Below are 17,822 nucleotides of genomic sequence, written 5' to 3'. Positions count from 1 at the left end.
AAACAGAAGTTTCCCAGGTCGGAGATGGTAAGTAGTCAGGCTCGATAGGTATGGTTGAAATATTTAAGACCCACTTTACGTCAACAGGCTTCTGCTTAAGCCGCGTCGATGTGTTAGCGAACGATAAATTTGAGTAATCGGAACCAAAGATTACGGGTTGTACCTGGTAACAGTCATCGCTTGTCACGTGGGAAATGAGAGTTTGAGATCTTATCGATCCAAAAAGTGAACCAAAGATCTTTAGCTAGCGAAAGCACACTTTAGACAGATTTTGAGAAATCCCTAGTGGATCCTTATTCGAACATGTTGCTGAAAAATATGGATAAAAATGTTATACATATCTAACAAGAGAAAGAGAGAGATAGAAAATCTATATATTTTTTCTTCTACAAAAATTCTAGCTTTTTAAAAAATTTATTTTTAAAAAGTAATTCTTTTTTAATTATAACATTTGTTTTTTCTCTCTGTTTCTCTTTCTCGTTTATAGATATCATATAATTTATTCTTGATCATTTCTCTCTAAAGACATTAGAAATATGAAAGAGCATACAATGTTATTAATCGGAAATGAACGAAGAATCGAAGATTTCTTACGGATTGCACGATAATCATTTCTCAATTTGCGCAATCGGATTAATGAGGGGGCAGCCGGTTCACCCTCGGCTCAGCCGGCGATGCTCGATTGCTGGTACTTTAAAGGGCCTAATCGATGTCTGATAGGGCAACATTATTACCTAACGCCAGACCTACGGACCGTGCCATTATCTCACCTGCTATCATTACGCAAGGCCGCCCACCACCTTTCGATTCCGCGGATTATGCCGTCGAATCACGCCAACTCGTTCGTAATTTGCGCCGCGTCCTGAAACTAATAAGAGAAATTAAACGTGCTTTACATGAAAAAAAAAGAATGGCAAGGATGATCGATCGAAGGGCGTCGAACTGCTTGACTTAAAAACAATTTGTAGAATAAAAAGTTATAAAGAATTAAGTATAGTTATATGATATGGAAATACTAATTGTAAGATTTTTGTATATTTTATTATTTGCATTATAATTGCTTATACTGTTATCATAGATTCTTATAAATATACATATATATATATATATATATATATATATATATTTGTTTATTTATTTATATATAATACTTATTTTATTTAAACATTTATATATATTAATATAATTTTTTTTAAAGTTAAATTTTTTATGATTCGCTTTAATCGACATTTTTACTTTTCCTAATTTTTTCAATTTCGACAAATTAACAAAAATGTATTAATGAATTTCAAAGATATTAATTTAATATCCAATTATTAACAGAATACAATGGTAAAATCAGTTGATTGCGTTTTGTTCAATATTATATAAAAACTTTTGCGTGTGGAAATTTAATATAGGTTTAATATTATTTGCGTCTGATAAATTGATTTATATCTCATTTTAAATATACATATATTTATATAAATAATCGATACACGGAGAAGCTGTTTTATGGCAAATCAATGCAATCATGAAACTCGTTTTATATCTATTACTTTGTCTTCTCTCTCTTGTCTGTTTAATAATCCAACATAATCTCGTAAATCCGTCGAGATCAAATGCGAGCCGCCTCGGAGCTATAAGATTATATCACGTTATGGGCATTTAGAATTTCTTTTTTTTCCTTCTCCGATGTCGCTATTTAATTAATACGCGTATGGGAGATATCGCCATTATGTCCCGATGGGAGAGAAGCGACGAGGAGAATTTTCCGTCAGCTTCCACGAGGTATTCCACTATATATGACGAGATCGAATGCTAATTCCTTTAGGCGCCTCGAGACCGGAAATTTGAACGGGATTGAGTCCGGACGGGCGCGCCCTTCTCGAAAATGTTCGCCATGAATAACAAAAAAGTAGACTATTGCAAGCGACCTACGTAACGAGTCGGACACTCGAAACGAGATTCAATTAGAACGGCCAATACTGTCTGACCTGTAATTCCCATAACTATTTCTTGCGTTCGACTAACGTCAATTATTTTCATCTAATTTAATAACTTTAATAATCGTCTTAGAATCACTTCTATTTTAGTATTAAATTTTGATTGTTAATTTAATTAATTTATCAAATAACATCCATCAGTATTTTGATTTTCAATGTGGATAAAATTATTATTTTTTACTGCATGACATATAAAAAAATTAAATTAATAATGATTATATAATTGAATTACATAATTATTTTTATAAAAAATTTAATTACAGACAATTCTATCTAATTATAGGCAATTGATTGGATTAATCGTTGATTAAATTAATCGTTGATTAAGATTGATTACGTTTGATCAAATAAATCGCTCTTAGTTTATAATCGCTCATGTAATTTTATATCATTTTAATTTTTATATTTTTTCGAAAATATACTAGCTTTGGAATACTATAAATTCAATCTGATTCAGTCTAATCAAACTTCCAATCTTTATTCCTGCGTGCTTAAAAATTCCGCGGAAAATTGACTCGCACGCTTTACTCCAGAGAACCTCTCGTTTCTCAACCACAGTAGAGATCTCTCGCGAAGCTCGCGCACCGGCGCACCTTCATAATGCATAGGGCGAGCCGTACGCACACCAGAGGTATTAAAGCGGGAGCACGAACCGGCCGCGCGCACCTTGGAGCGCCGCAAATTACTTGAGAGCGCGCTCCAAATCCTTCGATCCGGGCACGCCAACGTCGATATCGAAACTATCTATGCAAAAGGAGAGTCGAGTGAAACGAGAGACGAGTAAATGAACCATGAGAAAAGGGAGAAGCGGGAATAAACGGCTCCGACCTGCGGGCCCTGACGAAAACGACGACGACGAGCGTCAAGAAAGGGGGATGAGTCTTGAAACGCACGTGCCGCGGATTGCGGCGGCGGACTTAGCAGGCGACCTCTCCCGCCGTCGGAGTAGGGTTGCAAAAAGCATCCCGCGGGAAACACGTGCTTCACCCTTTTCAGTTAACGCGTCGACACGACGCGCGGAGAAGAGATAAAGAGAGAGAAGACAGGGCGACGGAAGAGGACGGCAATAGGCTTTGCCTAATGGCCTGGGTCGCCTACCGCAGATCGGCTGATGTTCAGGAATGGGGTAGATCGCATCTTCCTCCGAGTTCCACCTTCCTCGTCGCCCGAACCATCACGTTTGCCCGGACAGCACGCCGGAAATCCTTCAATACCGCGATGCTCCTGACGTTTCACGGAGGTAACGATTTGAATAATCGTTATATGCGCGGCGGTAGCTCGCAAACGAATTTGTTATCGGTGTCCGAGTGCTCTTTCCCGAGATGGCTGCTGCTTGGGAAAATTGAGAACGCGCGGTCGCTAAGCGATTTTCTCCGCATCGGTCGGATCCTCGACCAGAATGCGAGAGCTCGGGGATACACAGCGTGGAATAATACGCGCGCATTACGGGGCTTTTTAAAAGCCTTAACGAAAGAAGCGACGAGTGATGAAACTCGGACGATGTAGGCGAATATGTAAAATGTATGTCCGCGTCTGGGGATTAAAGCTCTTAGCAAAAGTATTTTTGCTACGTGCAGAAATTATCACGTAAGCTCGTGAATCTTGTTAAGTATCTTGAATTAAGTCCACAATGTAATTTATTATTTAGGAAACTCTCACGTTTCGAGCGTCCAGCTTGCGATGCGAATATTTTTCACGGTAGATACATTTCGCGCAAAAATTCCTCTTTAATTAGCACGCGAAACGCGAGGAAAAAATATACTGGTCTTTTTTTTGGCTTCGTTGAATCAATTTGTCGGCTTTATCGGCTGCCTTATCAAAAGCGCGAGGAAAAGCGCGTCGCGTCCTGTCGAATTTAATTTGCCTGTCAAACCCCGAAGGAAAATGGGGACAGGGAAAACAGCAGCCGTGGTGCGCCGCTGACGCTACGGGGCAGCGCGCGCGTTAATTTCTCGGCGAATTTATTAAACGTCATTGCCGCACCTGTACCTCAAAGCGGAATCGGTGCCGAATTTGGTGCTTTTACCGGCGGAAACCCGATATGCCGACAAAGAGCTGATTTTCCGGCGGCTCCGCCTGCATATATCGCATTCTATAAACGATCGGGAGCAAACAACTTCCGGTCTCTCTCTCTCTCCCTTTTTTTTGCGCTGCCGCCCTTTTTATTTCGCAAACACGTCCTGAAACGAGCGAGCGATTTATGCGTGTAAACAACATGGGAAAAAAACATTAATGCGACTAATGATACGCGAGAGAGAATGCGTTACCGATGAACAACTTTATCGCCTGATGTTATGTTTGTCGTGCATTTAACGTCACCGCCATATGCATACGTCGAATACAAATATATCGATTTCTCTCGCATATGAAAAATGTAGACTTCTTGACACATCGTATCACGAAACATGCCTGGAAAAGAAAGATGCAAAATCATAAGATATCTGACTCGTCTCTGTTCCTTAATAAATGCCTGAATTCAGATATTTATTTTATTATATAAAATTTACATATGTAATCTTTTAATTAAAAAGTAAGAATAAAAATATAAAGAGTAATTCGAATTAATTTACTGGATTGGAAAAGATTAAAAACAGAATCACATCTATAGAATTCATTGTTAATTTCCGGTCCTGTTAAAAAAGATTATAAATGATATATTAAGGGAGAGAGCACTTCATAATTGCGAGCTTTATCTTCTACGTTCAATTTTAATCGTCGTGAGCTGTCATTGAAGGATGATCCATAATGTGCAAGGTAAAACGTTTATTTTGGCGGATAATCCGAGTCGGAAATGAGAAGATACCTCGAGAACTTTGCCCCCCGGGAATTGCTCGATGGAGAGAAGACTATCTTTCGGACGTTTTTCCTTGCCCTCACATTATTAATACACAAGGGAAGGAAGCGAAACGATGCCTCTTTCTGAACATTTCACTCTCTTTTTCGCAGCGTCGACATCGTCATCAAGGTAAGCTTCTTAAAGTCTCATTACTTCTAAACCTCCGACATTTTCCCTTAAAACGGTAACTGCCACCCTTCGTACAAACAGCTTCCTTTTAATCGACACAGTTATATCCGTCTGCAAAGAAATTCCTGCGCTCCCGCGAGATGTAATTTCTATGGGGAAAACACAATCTTCGTAGCGAAAATTTTTATTCTTTCAACAAAAATATTTTTCTTCCATTTTCTCTAATTTTTTTCATTTTGCTTTGTTACAGACTATGGAAACTAACCAGCATGTATTTCAATAGTGAAATCTTGTAAAAAGCATACATGTTTTATTAAAATTAAGGTTAAAAAAAAGCAGATTAAACGCGATTTCATGATAATCGCGCTGCTTCAATCGCGCCGATATGAAGCGCGAGTTGTTTCGATAGTCAAGATAATAGATTTGCCTGTATACGCGAAATAACAATCGGGGAGAAGAGCGGGGCATGATGTTTTCCATGAAATAAAGCTTCGTCGATCGAACGGCGATTTTCGATTATCGTCGCGGCGCAGATGGATACAAGCCGTAGTAGATCGCAGAGAATCTACGGTCGAGATTATTCGCGGTTGCAGGCAACTGACTCGTTCCTCGTTTCGCGGCTAAATTGCCGTTCCACGATTGGCAGGTCGTCATCGATTTAACCAGCCGATGTGTCCGCCGTGCGCTATTATTGCACGTGTATATACATATACGACGATAGAGATGTGGTCGCTGCATGTGCAACGTGGTTGCTCCCTGATTGACGTACGTATTTTTGTCGTCGACGACACCGACGCTCATATGATTCCTATCTAGAATGAGATTCCACAGTCAGAAAAGGGTACGTAGATGTAAGTACATATAAATCAATAGTGATAGATAGATAGATAGACTTGTATCTTTATCTCGAGGCTGTTAATAGCTCTTTTACTAAATAACTCTAAGCAGAAATTACTCCATAAATATAAAAAGATATTCGTAGTAAGAAACAACAAGAGGATAATATAATACTAATGTTATACTTAAATTATACATAAGTTGTACAAGATTTTATTTTATACACGAGTTATATAAGATTTTATATATGTGCACGTTGTATTATAAGTTGTAAAGAGTTAAGTTAATTTAAAAAATACCAAGAAATACATGTTAATAAACAGAATGAAAAATAATTTTGAAAAATGTTTACCGATGTTATATACAAAAAAAAATGGCATAATTATAGAGAAAAGTTACGTAAATAGGATATTATTAAAAAAAGAAAAAAAAATGGAACACGAGAGATGCAAATATAACTTTTAACTGACTTTCTGTAAATTAAATCGTTACGAAAAATAAATTATTCGTAATGAAATTTTTAATGATTTTTATTTGACATTTCTACAAATATTATCTTCACATTTATGACGTTTATTAATTTAATTATCTATAAAATCTTAAAAACATGACAACGGAGTCATATAATACCATAATTAAAAACTTAATAATAAAATTATTCGCTTCTATTGAAGTTTTTTATAAAGTTTAATATGATGAATTTAATTTTATTAAATAAGCAGTTATCTTTTAATAATTATTATGTTACTGAAAATTAATTTTAATGTAGCTATCTCTTCCTTATGTATTTAATGATGCAATGCTTCATCAAACTCGAAATGCAAGAGTAGAAACCAACTAGTAGCTGTAGAAAAGATCCGAATTAAAAATAAACCAAAGACAAGGAAAGAAAGAGAAATTTGCATCTCCTTAAATAACCTAAAGAAAGAACTTTGTTTCTCTTTACTTCGCGATCGAGCCACATCGCGCATTCTATTCATCTTTTTTTAAAGAAACTCGAGTTATAGCGCGATGAAAAAGATTCATAAAAATTCTTGTGCATCTCGTAACACCCCTCGCACCGATCTTCCCCGCGGATCACTCGCGCCGACGAAACTCACCTTCTTTCTCCATAACATCGTTACGGTGATAAGTCAACCGCCGTGCACAAAATCGACGAGGAGGCACGAAGAGCGGAGGGGGCCCTAGAATTTAATAACCATAGGTTCCTCTACTCAGTGGGAAGGCTGGATGTAAGGCATGGATGTAATCTTGGCGGATAACTCATACGTTAAGAACCGGGGAGGACACATTCCGGCGTCGCTAACAAACGCCATCAACCCTTGGCTGTCGGCATTCGCCTCGCCCCGCCACGTCGATCCGAGTTGTCTGGGTACGAAAAGGGGATGGCGTGCGCGAGCCATCGCAACATAATTCTAATTTTATTGCCGTACCGGGATGCGCGCCCGCGAAGGAGACATCGAATTTATGGGCAATTTTTCTTATTAATTTTCATAACTTCGACATGTGAGCGCAGCAGCGCGACAAAGCGCTCTCCCCTCTTTCTCCCCCGCTTTTAATCCTTCTCTCTCTCTCTCTCTCTCTCTCTCTCTCTTCCAGCCATTGCTTTCTCTTCACCCTCATTTCGACGGGGTCGGAGGTTGCGACCGTCGTTTCGCTATCGACGTTGCACGTGGGACGGCATATTTTCCTCGTCTTCCCACGATCCTTATCTTGTTGAACTACACAGGTTATATCCTGAGGGAGATTCTGGAGACTTTAGCGTGCGCGTGAAGGGGTGCTCACAGAATAGACAGACCTCTGTGAATTTAGGACGAATGGCAATGTTCACAATAATTAAAGATAAGAATTATTTTATGACATGTTTATAATAAGATTCTCTTTGTTATTTTGAGGAATTTAAGATATGTAAGTTGCAGTTTTCTTGAAGAAATATATTCTTTTTATTCAAATATATATATCACATAGCATTTAATAACAATAAAAATATTTCCTCTATATGTATGTAATAAAATCATCTATTCTTGTCAGTTAAATGAAATCGATTAAATCTCACGATGCTTACAATTTAATTCGCAGCGCAAGTTACCAACAAGATACTCGAGCGATGTAGCAATTTAAGATCGTCACCGAATTTCATAAACCAAGCGCCGAGAGGGGTTGGAGAGACTGCGGATGAAATTTTTCGCGCACCAGAGTGGAAAGAAGCATCTTCGACGTTTCGAAGTGGTAAATAATGGAGGGTGACGAACGGAAGTATTGCTGCAGGCTGTTACGACGGGAGTGGAGAAGAGAGGAGAGGTGGGCGCCAACGGGATGTGGCGGGATGGTGAGACGACGAGTGGAGAAAAAGATCGAAAATTGCACGGTAAACTCGTGCCACGATTTCCACCTCGACGCGGTAAATTGAGAATAAACAGACGTAGAGAGACGAGACCGATAGAGCCTCTATTTTGCGTCTTGCGATATTCGTGAAGCAATCCAGTGAGAATCGGGGTTTGGTTTCATTTCTGCGAATGATCAATGCGAGAGAAGAGATACCTTTCTGATAATAGTAGATAATAATAGTATTGTGAGAAAAAAATACAATTTTCTCCATATTTTGAATTAAATTTTAACATAATTGTGAGTAATGTAAACAACAACACACATGTGTCAGATTATTATATCTTTACATCACGGATATGAAATAAAATTTTTGCATTTCTAAGTGTCAATTCTGCAAAACACAAATTTAAATAACAAAATGTTTTTTTAACTTCAAATAATAAATGCTTTTTTAACTTCCAACATTTTCCGTCTTTGAGAAACGATTACGATGGGATCTTCTTTTTCTCATGTTAAGAAAAATTCCGAATAAAATCTTACGTTTGCACGTATTTACAATTTTTTCTTTTCAGTCATGCGTATTACCTGCCGCTATCTCGTTTCTTCCGGCAGCAATATCGCGAGGTGAAAACGTATATACGTTTCGGATTGCACGTGTTGCGTCCACGTCTTCTCCTTACTCTGGTCCGGGTATTGCACTGTCGGCAAAGTCTGCGTTCTCTCATCCATCACCAGGATCTAAGGTCGCCGGCAACGAGGAAAAGGCGATGGGAAAGGCCTGCAGGTCGACGGGAGCTTCCTCCGATATCTCGACACGACGTTACGTTTGTCCGTGAACCATGTTCCGTCATTCTGGGACAAAACTCCTGTCGTTCTCGACCAGGCGTCCCGAGAAAAGTCGTAACTCGTTGGCTAAAGCAATTCTGATATCTTCTCATAAAACATTAATCGTCCAATAAAAAAAAATGTTCCAATATATAATATTATCGAAAATATCTTGTTGCATGTTTTAACATAAACTGTACATCAACATGATAGTATAATAAATTATCAAATTTATTGTATTGTGGGATTTCAAGAAAAAAACAATAAAAACATTCTTTCTTAATAGTATAATAAAATTAAAAACTACTACTAGTTTTTTAGGGAATGCCAACGAATATGAATACATTCTATGTAGGAAATCACAGTTAATCATAATGAAGTGAAATGAAATGAACAGCTTTCGCAACATTTATACGTTCATTGAGATATGATTCGCGTCAAATAGGTAGAGAAGCTCGTTTTAACGCTAGGCAGGGAACTGCAAAGGGCGGTTATTATTAATTGCTTTCGGAAGGTTTTTACATCCAGAAGTGTTTTAAAACCGCGGCCTTTTTACGAGCGTTAAATGTTTGCCCTCTTTTTTTATCGTACTGACATTTTTCGTTCCCTCTCTTTCCATTGCAGATATTTGACCGGAAAGTTCATTTACATTGGCAGCATCTATAAAACGGATTAATTGCAGCTGACCATGCGACGAGTGCCGGCATGCACAGCTGAACGTTCAACGGATGGAATTTATCCGAGAGTGAGTTCTCCTCCAATGGTCAGCAAAATTTGATCAATGTGACTTCATTCAATTTCTATTGTTTAAAATAAAACAAAAATTACTATTGCCTAAAATAAAACAAAATTTATGCAACAATTTAGTTAATGCAACATTTAAGAAACAATTTAGTTTACAATATTGCATACTATGTACTTTTATAACACTTTAAAAATATTAATGGGAACTATCTGTATAAAGAAGAATATATATATATATATATATATATATATATATATATATACACATAAATTACATTTTAATAATATATTTAACAAATAGAGAGAGAAAAGAAGAGAGAAAAGGGAGAGAAGGGAAATGTTTATAAATATATTAAAATATATGTATTTAAACTCGATTATTTTATATTTTATGTTAATATATAAATTAAAAATAATATTAATTTATTAAATAAAGTAAAATTTAACAGTGGTTCATATAAAAGAGGGAAACACTATTACCGAACAAGTCAACGAGTTTTAAATGGAAATGTGCAGGAAAATGGAAATACAAAAGTTGTGGATCATTTAACGAATTAACAATTATAATCCACGATTAGAATTCCTATCATTAGCATAAGCTCCGCGTCAGTAAGGCCGAAAAGTTTCCGGCGTTTGTTCGCCAGTGCCAAAATAATCAGAAGGGAAGGAGTAATTTTATGCGATCGCGCTCGGAGATTATGAGGGAAAAGTAGCCGGCGAAGTAGTTGAAGAATGTTAAGTCAGGAAACCTTGCTATCTTACCAAGATAAATCACGAAAGGATCGAGATTCTTGTTTAATCATAGTAATTACAGTCGCGAGCTAAAATTAAAATTAGATACAGTAAAACTTGTTTATAGAGAATAATTTTGTTGATATAGTCTATTCTCATTTTCAGAGAATGTATCTGCATCAATTAATGTAAATAAAATGATGAATTGCACAATGCAATTCTTACATTATTTAAAAGAATTAAACTTATAAAACGAGTAGATAGCACAGTATTATGTTTCAATTAATAAACCAACAATCACAAAAGAGAATCACATATAAAACTGCATGTTATGTTATCCACAAAGTCTATGTACATTGTAATCTATATTACCAGTGGTCCATATTGATCGTATAACACACAAGAAAAGTGGCAAGTGACTTCTTTGGCTTATAAAATATAAACATTAAATTAAAAATAACAATTTAAATTTTTTTCCTATCTGGAGAATATTTAAAAAATAAAAGAATATTTTTTAAATCAATTTCTATGCACTATATTTTTACCGATTTTTTATTTGTTTGTGCAAAGTTTAAATAAATATAAATAGCAGTTCGAATCGAAAAACGTCGAATTGATTTCAGGCTATTTTCTAGTATTAAGCACTTTGATTACCAAATATCGGTTATTCTCATGCATTTTGCTGTGAATTGCTTCAAATAGAAATCGATTTTCTCAAATGATAACAGCAACTTGATGATATACCATTAACTGTAAGTACATTGAAATTAATTGTCAAACTTTAGGCATCGATGAGATAATGTTAAAAGTCAGCCTTACGGACTTACATAATTTGAAAAAATTTATTTTTGTTTAATTCGTTTATGTGCCTTTTTATATTATGCATATATAGTAGTAAATTATTGCTTTTTAATGTTTTAATATTTATAAATATTTATAATATATTTAACTAACACATAACAACATATGAATACACGAAAATCATAAAATATCTTTTTCATTAAATTTTAATCTCTCTTTCTCTCTCTCTCTGTCTCTTTATTTTCTAATATAATATTATCATTATTTTATTATCTTTATAGTTCTCTTACTATAGGCGTATAGAATATACTTTTCATTATTGATAAAATAGTGTTTTGGTTATTTTTGATATAATTAAAACTATTAGTCATCGTTTTTTAATTACCTGCAGATCTATTGAGCCCATTCAATCGTGACGAAATTTATTTATGGTTGGCTGCTTTTTTTTAACTGTACTTCATACATATACATACTATTTTAACTGTACTTCATACATATACATACATATGTACATATATTCTGCTGTGATATAAAATAATCAAATAAAATAAAAATCGATTATTTGAAATGATAATAATAACGTGACGGTATAATATCGACTGCAAGTACATTGGAATTAATTGCTAAACCTTAAGTAATAAACCTTGAAGGTGATATATCTTTTCTACGCGATATTGATTAGAATGATGGAGTTCACATTTATTGAGCACTGAAACAGATGTCGTTACTTACATGTATTTTAGCATAAACGTCTAATATTCTTTATATGTAAATTACTTTTCATTCGCATATTCATATTCATTAAAAGTTATAGAAAAAACACGTAAATAAATAATATACGAATATACGAATATAATATAAAGTAAATAAGTAATGTACAAATATAATATAAAGCTTCATTCAGCTAAAATATATTTTAAATTTTTTCTTTTTTATATATCTATAATATCTACTTGTTTTAGCTTATATTCTTTATATGTAAAATTATTATTTGCTTTATATATATATTATATATTTATACATTTATATATTTACATTTAATAAAATATAAAGAAAAGAAATATACACAATGCAGACATGAATATAAAACTTTGCAGAATATTTAACGTTTTATTAAACATTTTCTTTCCTTTGAAATAAAAATAGTTGTATTTATTTGCATAAACAAAACATATTAGTTCTTAATATATTAATTATATAGACAGATATTTATTTGTTCCGTAACTTTTTTAATATATTATTACAATTAAAACATATAATCCAATCGTAATCTTAAATACAATCGATATTACGAAATAAATACACAGGAGATAACAATTATAAATATTTATTTATATACAGTACATTTATATTTTAGTCCAATATTAAACAATTAAATTACACATACAATTGTATAATTATATAAAATTATTATATAAAATGAATATAATCTCTAAAACTGCATTTTTATTTAAAGAAATGAGAATTTTTCTACAATATGGTATAGAAGACAAACAATTTTTTAAATTTAACTTTAATTATAACGACCAATATTTTGATTTTTATTTTCACTAGCTTTTTCTTCAGGATTTCTTTCATCCATCTTTAATACTTTTCCCTGTATGGATATTTTCAATTCATTAAATGCATTTTGTAGATTTGCGTAAACTTGCTTCTCGTAACACATATTTGAATGAATACAATTTTGCATAGCAATTTTATTCTTAAGATTTCTGAGTTGGGGTTGGATTTTATGACACGCTTCTTCGAAACGTAAACGACAATCTTTTTCTTTCATTAAAAAGTCAGTTTTATTCTCTAAGATTGTTATTAAATGCTGATTACGTTCGATCATAAAAGACAATCGTTTTTTCAATTTATCTGCGTTGGTCCATTTGACATGATTTTTTTCTATTATATTTTGTAATTTGCTTTTTCTATCATTTTTTCTTTTCACCTTTTGTGAATGTATTGAACGTGATATTTGTAAAATACAATCGTGTTGTATTTTCGATTGAAGCTGCTGAAACAGAAAAGAAATATATATATATATACATGTATGTATATCATATGAAGCAAATAATACATGACTTTTTTAACCATTAATTAAAATGCGATTCCTCATTTTTAACTTACATTCTGATTTCTGGAAAATCTGTTTTCTTTCAATGTACATTGAGATACTGTAGTTTTTGAAATCAAATATTGCATAGGAACATGCTCACAACTTAATCCTTTTTTCATTATTCTTTCTCTTTTGCTTTTCCTTTTCTTAAGGATTTTGCGAATATTTTGCAGTATATCGGTGGACACTTCATTATTTCTGAGGTCAATCTGTGTAAGTACGGTATTTGTTTGCAAGAACTTCAACACAATTTTTCCTCCATGTTGAGTAATACCACAATATCGCAAACATAATGTTTTCAACCAAATATCATTTTTTAGCATACATGTTAATTGTCGTAAGCCAATGTCGCCAAATTTGTAATTTTTATCCAGTATCAATACTTGTAGTCCTTCCGCCTGAAATATAAATATAATTATTTAATAGTAAATTAAATATTATAATAGTAATTTATTTATTAAAATATTAAAAATATTAATTTATCCGTAAAAACATTTGTTTCAATTAGAGCATTATTTTTCTTTTCATACGTACCATTGTTGTACGAACATTTTCTCGAGGCAATGTTACTTCCTTCCCCACATTTTGCAACAAATCCGATTTCCTTTTTTTAAAAAACAGTGACAAGTACATAACACTTCTATTAGTGAGACAACACGATGATAAATCCAAAGTGTGGAGATTTGAATTATATTGCAAACTTTCTAACAATATGTAACATCCTGTGGAATAAAATAGTGATATACATATTGCTGTGTTCGTGCTTTTCTTTTTAATTAATTTATAAAAATATATATATGAAAATTATACTTTAAATATTTAATTAATCAATTTATCTTATATTGATATATACTAACAATTTAAAAATAACAAATTATTTACATTAACCAACCTGTATCACCTATTCGACATCTGGCCAATGATAAACTTCGCAAATTTCGATTATTTACCAAGCCATCACTCAGAATCCTTAGATAGTTAGCTGCCAAAGGGATACCATCCAGTCCGAGACTGGTGATCATCAACGAATTCCGAAGACAGACAGCAATGGAATGGACGAAGCATCGTAGTGGAAAATTTGTACACAAAACCGGTTGTTGTCGATCCCTTCGCGCGTATTTCCTGAACGTGCGAAAATGCCAATCCATTTGCCATTTTGCCATTTGTAAATTTACGTATTATCGTTTGGCATTATTTTTAACTTCCTTTCAATCGTTTCTTTGTTGGATGTTACCTGAAAACTTAAACTTACTGGGAGTAGTACCGGAAAATATAATCATAATATTTTTTATTTTATTTCTTAAATATTTACATATTCTACATAACGTATATTTAAAAACAAATTGAAATAAAAAAATGGCTCGATAAAAAAAGATATAATTTTTAATGTTTTACTAACTAAATTTTATAAAAACATTGCTATTAAGCATATTAAACTATTTTGAAAAGAATATATGTATTTCAAAAATTGCTTATTATATTTATTTATTTTTTTTTAGTCATTATAATTTTATTTTACATTTCAAATAGAAGGCAACATGTTTTTATTGAAAAATAAGATTTAAGTTTAAAATCACAAAAATTTTAAATACCAATTTTTTATGATACTATATTAATTATGAAATTGTGAATTTTTACATGTTAAAATAATTTAAATATTACTTAGATTAAACAAAAAAGCATATTTTAAGATATATTTCTCTATTTGCATATTTCTCTATTTGAAAGCAAATTTTAGTAAAACAATCTGTTAATCAAAAAATAAATTTTTTACAGAAAATTTTCGTTTATGATTTCAATAATTTAATATATTTTTACGATTTACCATAATTTCATGAATTTCTCTTCTGTGTTCACTTTTTCTTTAATCCTTTTGTAGTGACATCGACTGTATACACAAATTTTGGAAAGGCTTCGATCTTGCATTATACTGTTCAATAGCGGTGACCAATCTTTCAAACTTATATGTTCGACGCAAAATCGCAAACAGTTTTTTTGCAAATACATTAATATTATTGGTAAAGGCGTCACATTTTTCTCGCGACATAATACCTTAATCGAAAATCACAAGTTTCGTCAGAAAAATAAAAAGTTGCAACATTAAATAAAGGTAATGAAATGACTTATTAATTTGTATATTACTCATTTAACGAATTTAATATTTAATATTTATAAATTATTTTATTTTATATAATATTATTTTACTATTAAAATTTTAAGATTTTATATTATCCAGATATATATATGTAAATCTTATATACATATATTTGATTATAAATAAATTCTCTAATAATAATTCCAGATAAGATTAAAATAGTATTAAATTGTAAAGTAGAGATAATATATTCGAAATTTTTGAAAATAAAAACGGACCTTATATGTTTGTTCAAATAGCCCACTAGAATTATTCTCTTTACAATTTTGCATAATGTCATTTATAATTTTACTTGATCACAAGTTTCATACTTTAATATCATATAATTTTCGTTGGAAATATATTTTCAGGAAAATGTCAAATCACGTTCTGAATACATTAAAAAATCGATATAGTAGAATCGAACATTTGCCTACTGTCAAACAAAGAAATGTTTCAAATTTCATTTCGTACATTTCATTAAATTCCAATCAGTTTGATTCATCAAAAAAATATAATATTAATATTATATAATATTAATATTAAATATAATATTTTATTAATATAATATATGTTCTATAATATATTATAATAAAAATAATTAATATGTATGTATATATATACTGGGAGTCTCTCATTTTGGGATTCCAAATAGAAATTACAATCATTTATATTAACAACTTTAACATATTAAAGAAACGGTTAAAAAGTTATGTGTGCCATGAAGCAGATGGGGAATAGGACAAAGAAAATTCGCAGAGATTTTAGGAGAAGGATCTGGATGTTTGATCATTTAGTAAAGAGTATTTTAATGCATGGAGCAGAGATTTAGGGATGGAAGGAATATGAGACTATAGAAAAGTGTTAGGATAAATATATAAAATGGACGTTAGGATTAGACTGGAACATTCCAAGTTATATTGTTAGGAAAGAAAACAAAAAGACAACTTTTAAGAATAGGGACAGATAAAAGAGCTGTTAGTTTTGAAGAAAAAATTAGGGAGATATAGAACAATAAGATATTGATAGAATGTTTTAGGGAAATAGAGAAAAATAGGGAAGCTCAAAACAGATGGGAAATAGACAGAGAAATATATTTTCGAAGAAATGGAATGTCCGAGATAGAAATTAAAAGATTAAGAGAGGAAAGTTTCGAAGTAGTACAGAAGCTAAGCGAAGGAGATGCAGAGAATCAAAAACAGGCCCAAGAGAATAAAATTCAGGATTCTAGATCTGATATAAGATATAGAGAGTTATACACCAGAGAGGAATACCAGAATATTTAAGAAAACAAGGTTAGAAAGATTTTCAAAAGATCATAGCGAGATTTAGATGTGTAAACGAAGAACTCCGGAATAAATTTTGGCGTGAACAGGACAAGAAACTGTGTAGAATATGTCAGAAGGAAGTAGAAACATTAAAGCATTTAGCAACAAATTGTACAGAAGATACGAGGAATAATAAAAGAATGAATCAAATTTTAGAAGAAAAGGGAGAAGGAATTAGTTGGATGGAGAAAATTCTAAGGTTAAGAAAAGAGAATAAAACCAAAGAAATTATTAAAGACAATCTAGAAGTAATTGAAATTATTTAGAATAAGAAACAACATTATATAAGTTAAGCATATTATAAAGTCTGCAATGTACATTTTATGTAAAATCCTTTCAATGCCGAAAGGCAAGAAATAAATAAATCTATTATTTATCAACTATATTAACAACTTTAGAAAACTACAACTCTCGTTAAAAAATGAAAAATTGTAACGTTAAATAAAAGTAATTAACTGAAATAATTTATTAATTTTTATTTTACTCATATTTAATGAGTTTATTAATATTTTCTTATAGATTATTTTATAAGATATTTATAAGATTATTTTTTAAAATTAATATATATTTATATCAAGATTTTAAGGAAATGTTTAAATTGAAGAAAAATAAGATTTTAGAAAAATACATAAAAAGATTTTATTAATAATATATTTATAAAAAAATAAAAAAAATTGTCTTTATAATTTATATAAATATATTACATGAATGAATATTGTATATAGAAATAATGGAATATTGTATATAGAAATAATGGAACTCATATATGTATATTGTACACAATCGTTATATGGTTCTCAGTCGTTACTATAAATTCATTTAGACATTTCAAGCTGCATAAACTAAAAAAAACATATTAACAAATGTGGAAAATAATGGATAAGAAGAAAAACACAGATATACAAATTTACGATAAGCTCTGCTAAAGATAACTTACGTCATGGAAATTTTAAAACGGCCCTAAATAATTGCCTTGTAAAACGATACAATGTTAAACGATTAAATTTACAATGATAATTCCCTAATCTCTCGTATTTGC

At 32.0% G+C, this 17,822-nt stretch overlaps 1 protein-coding gene across 5 annotated transcripts; it reads right to left on the bottom strand.

Moving 5' to 3' along the window:
* Positions 1–12,528: 12,528 nt before the first annotated feature.
* On the bottom strand, positions 12,529–17,194 carry LOC145962482 (protein Cep78 homolog). Of its 5 annotated transcripts, none has more exons than XM_083083553.1 (6): positions 15,695–17,194; positions 15,147–15,373; positions 14,214–14,443; positions 13,856–14,043; positions 13,333–13,719; positions 12,529–13,216 (listed from the first exon to the last, which is right to left on the bottom strand). In XM_083083553.1, exons 1-6 carry the CDS (start codon positions 15,746–15,748, stop codon positions 12,731–12,733), a joined length of 1,572 nt encoding a protein of 523 aa, XP_082939679.1. In that variant the 5' UTR covers positions 15,749–17,194; the 3' UTR covers positions 12,529–12,730. The 5 variants fall into 5 exon arrangements, with proteins under 5 accessions (XP_082939679.1, XP_082939672.1, XP_082939690.1 ...); XM_083083546.1 differs by having other exon boundaries at positions 12,529–13,219; positions 15,695–17,191; XM_083083564.1 differs by lacking the exon at positions 15,695–17,194 and having other exon boundaries at positions 12,529–13,219; positions 14,214–14,568; positions 15,147–15,610.
* Positions 17,195–17,822: the final 628 nt, after the last annotated feature.

This window comes from Camponotus vicinus, unplaced genomic scaffold (assembly GCF_025532165.1).
Source record: "Camponotus vicinus isolate PSW18456_S1 unplaced genomic scaffold, iyCamVici1.0 SCAF_1, whole genome shotgun sequence".
NCBI lineage: Eukaryota > Metazoa > Arthropoda > Insecta > Hymenoptera > Formicidae > Camponotus > Camponotus vicinus.
Note: the sequence above shows the minus strand (reverse complement) of the source record. Positions and strands in the feature narration are given on the sequence as shown.

Excerpts from the sequence above, each read along its gene's own strand:
- LOC145962482 (XM_083083546.1), bottom strand. The coding sequence starts at position 15,748 with ATGCAAAATTGTAAAGAGAATAATTCTAGTGGGCTATTTGAACAAACA. Across the intron at positions 14,444-15,146 it reads GAGAAATTCATGAAATTATG|GAAATACGCGCGAAGGGATC; the intron begins GTAAATCGTAAA and ends TCGCACGTTCAG. Across the intron at positions 13,220-13,332 it reads GATTTTCCAGAAATCAGAAT|CAGCTTCAATCGAAAATACA; the intron begins GTAAGTTAAAAA and ends TTTCTGTTTCAG.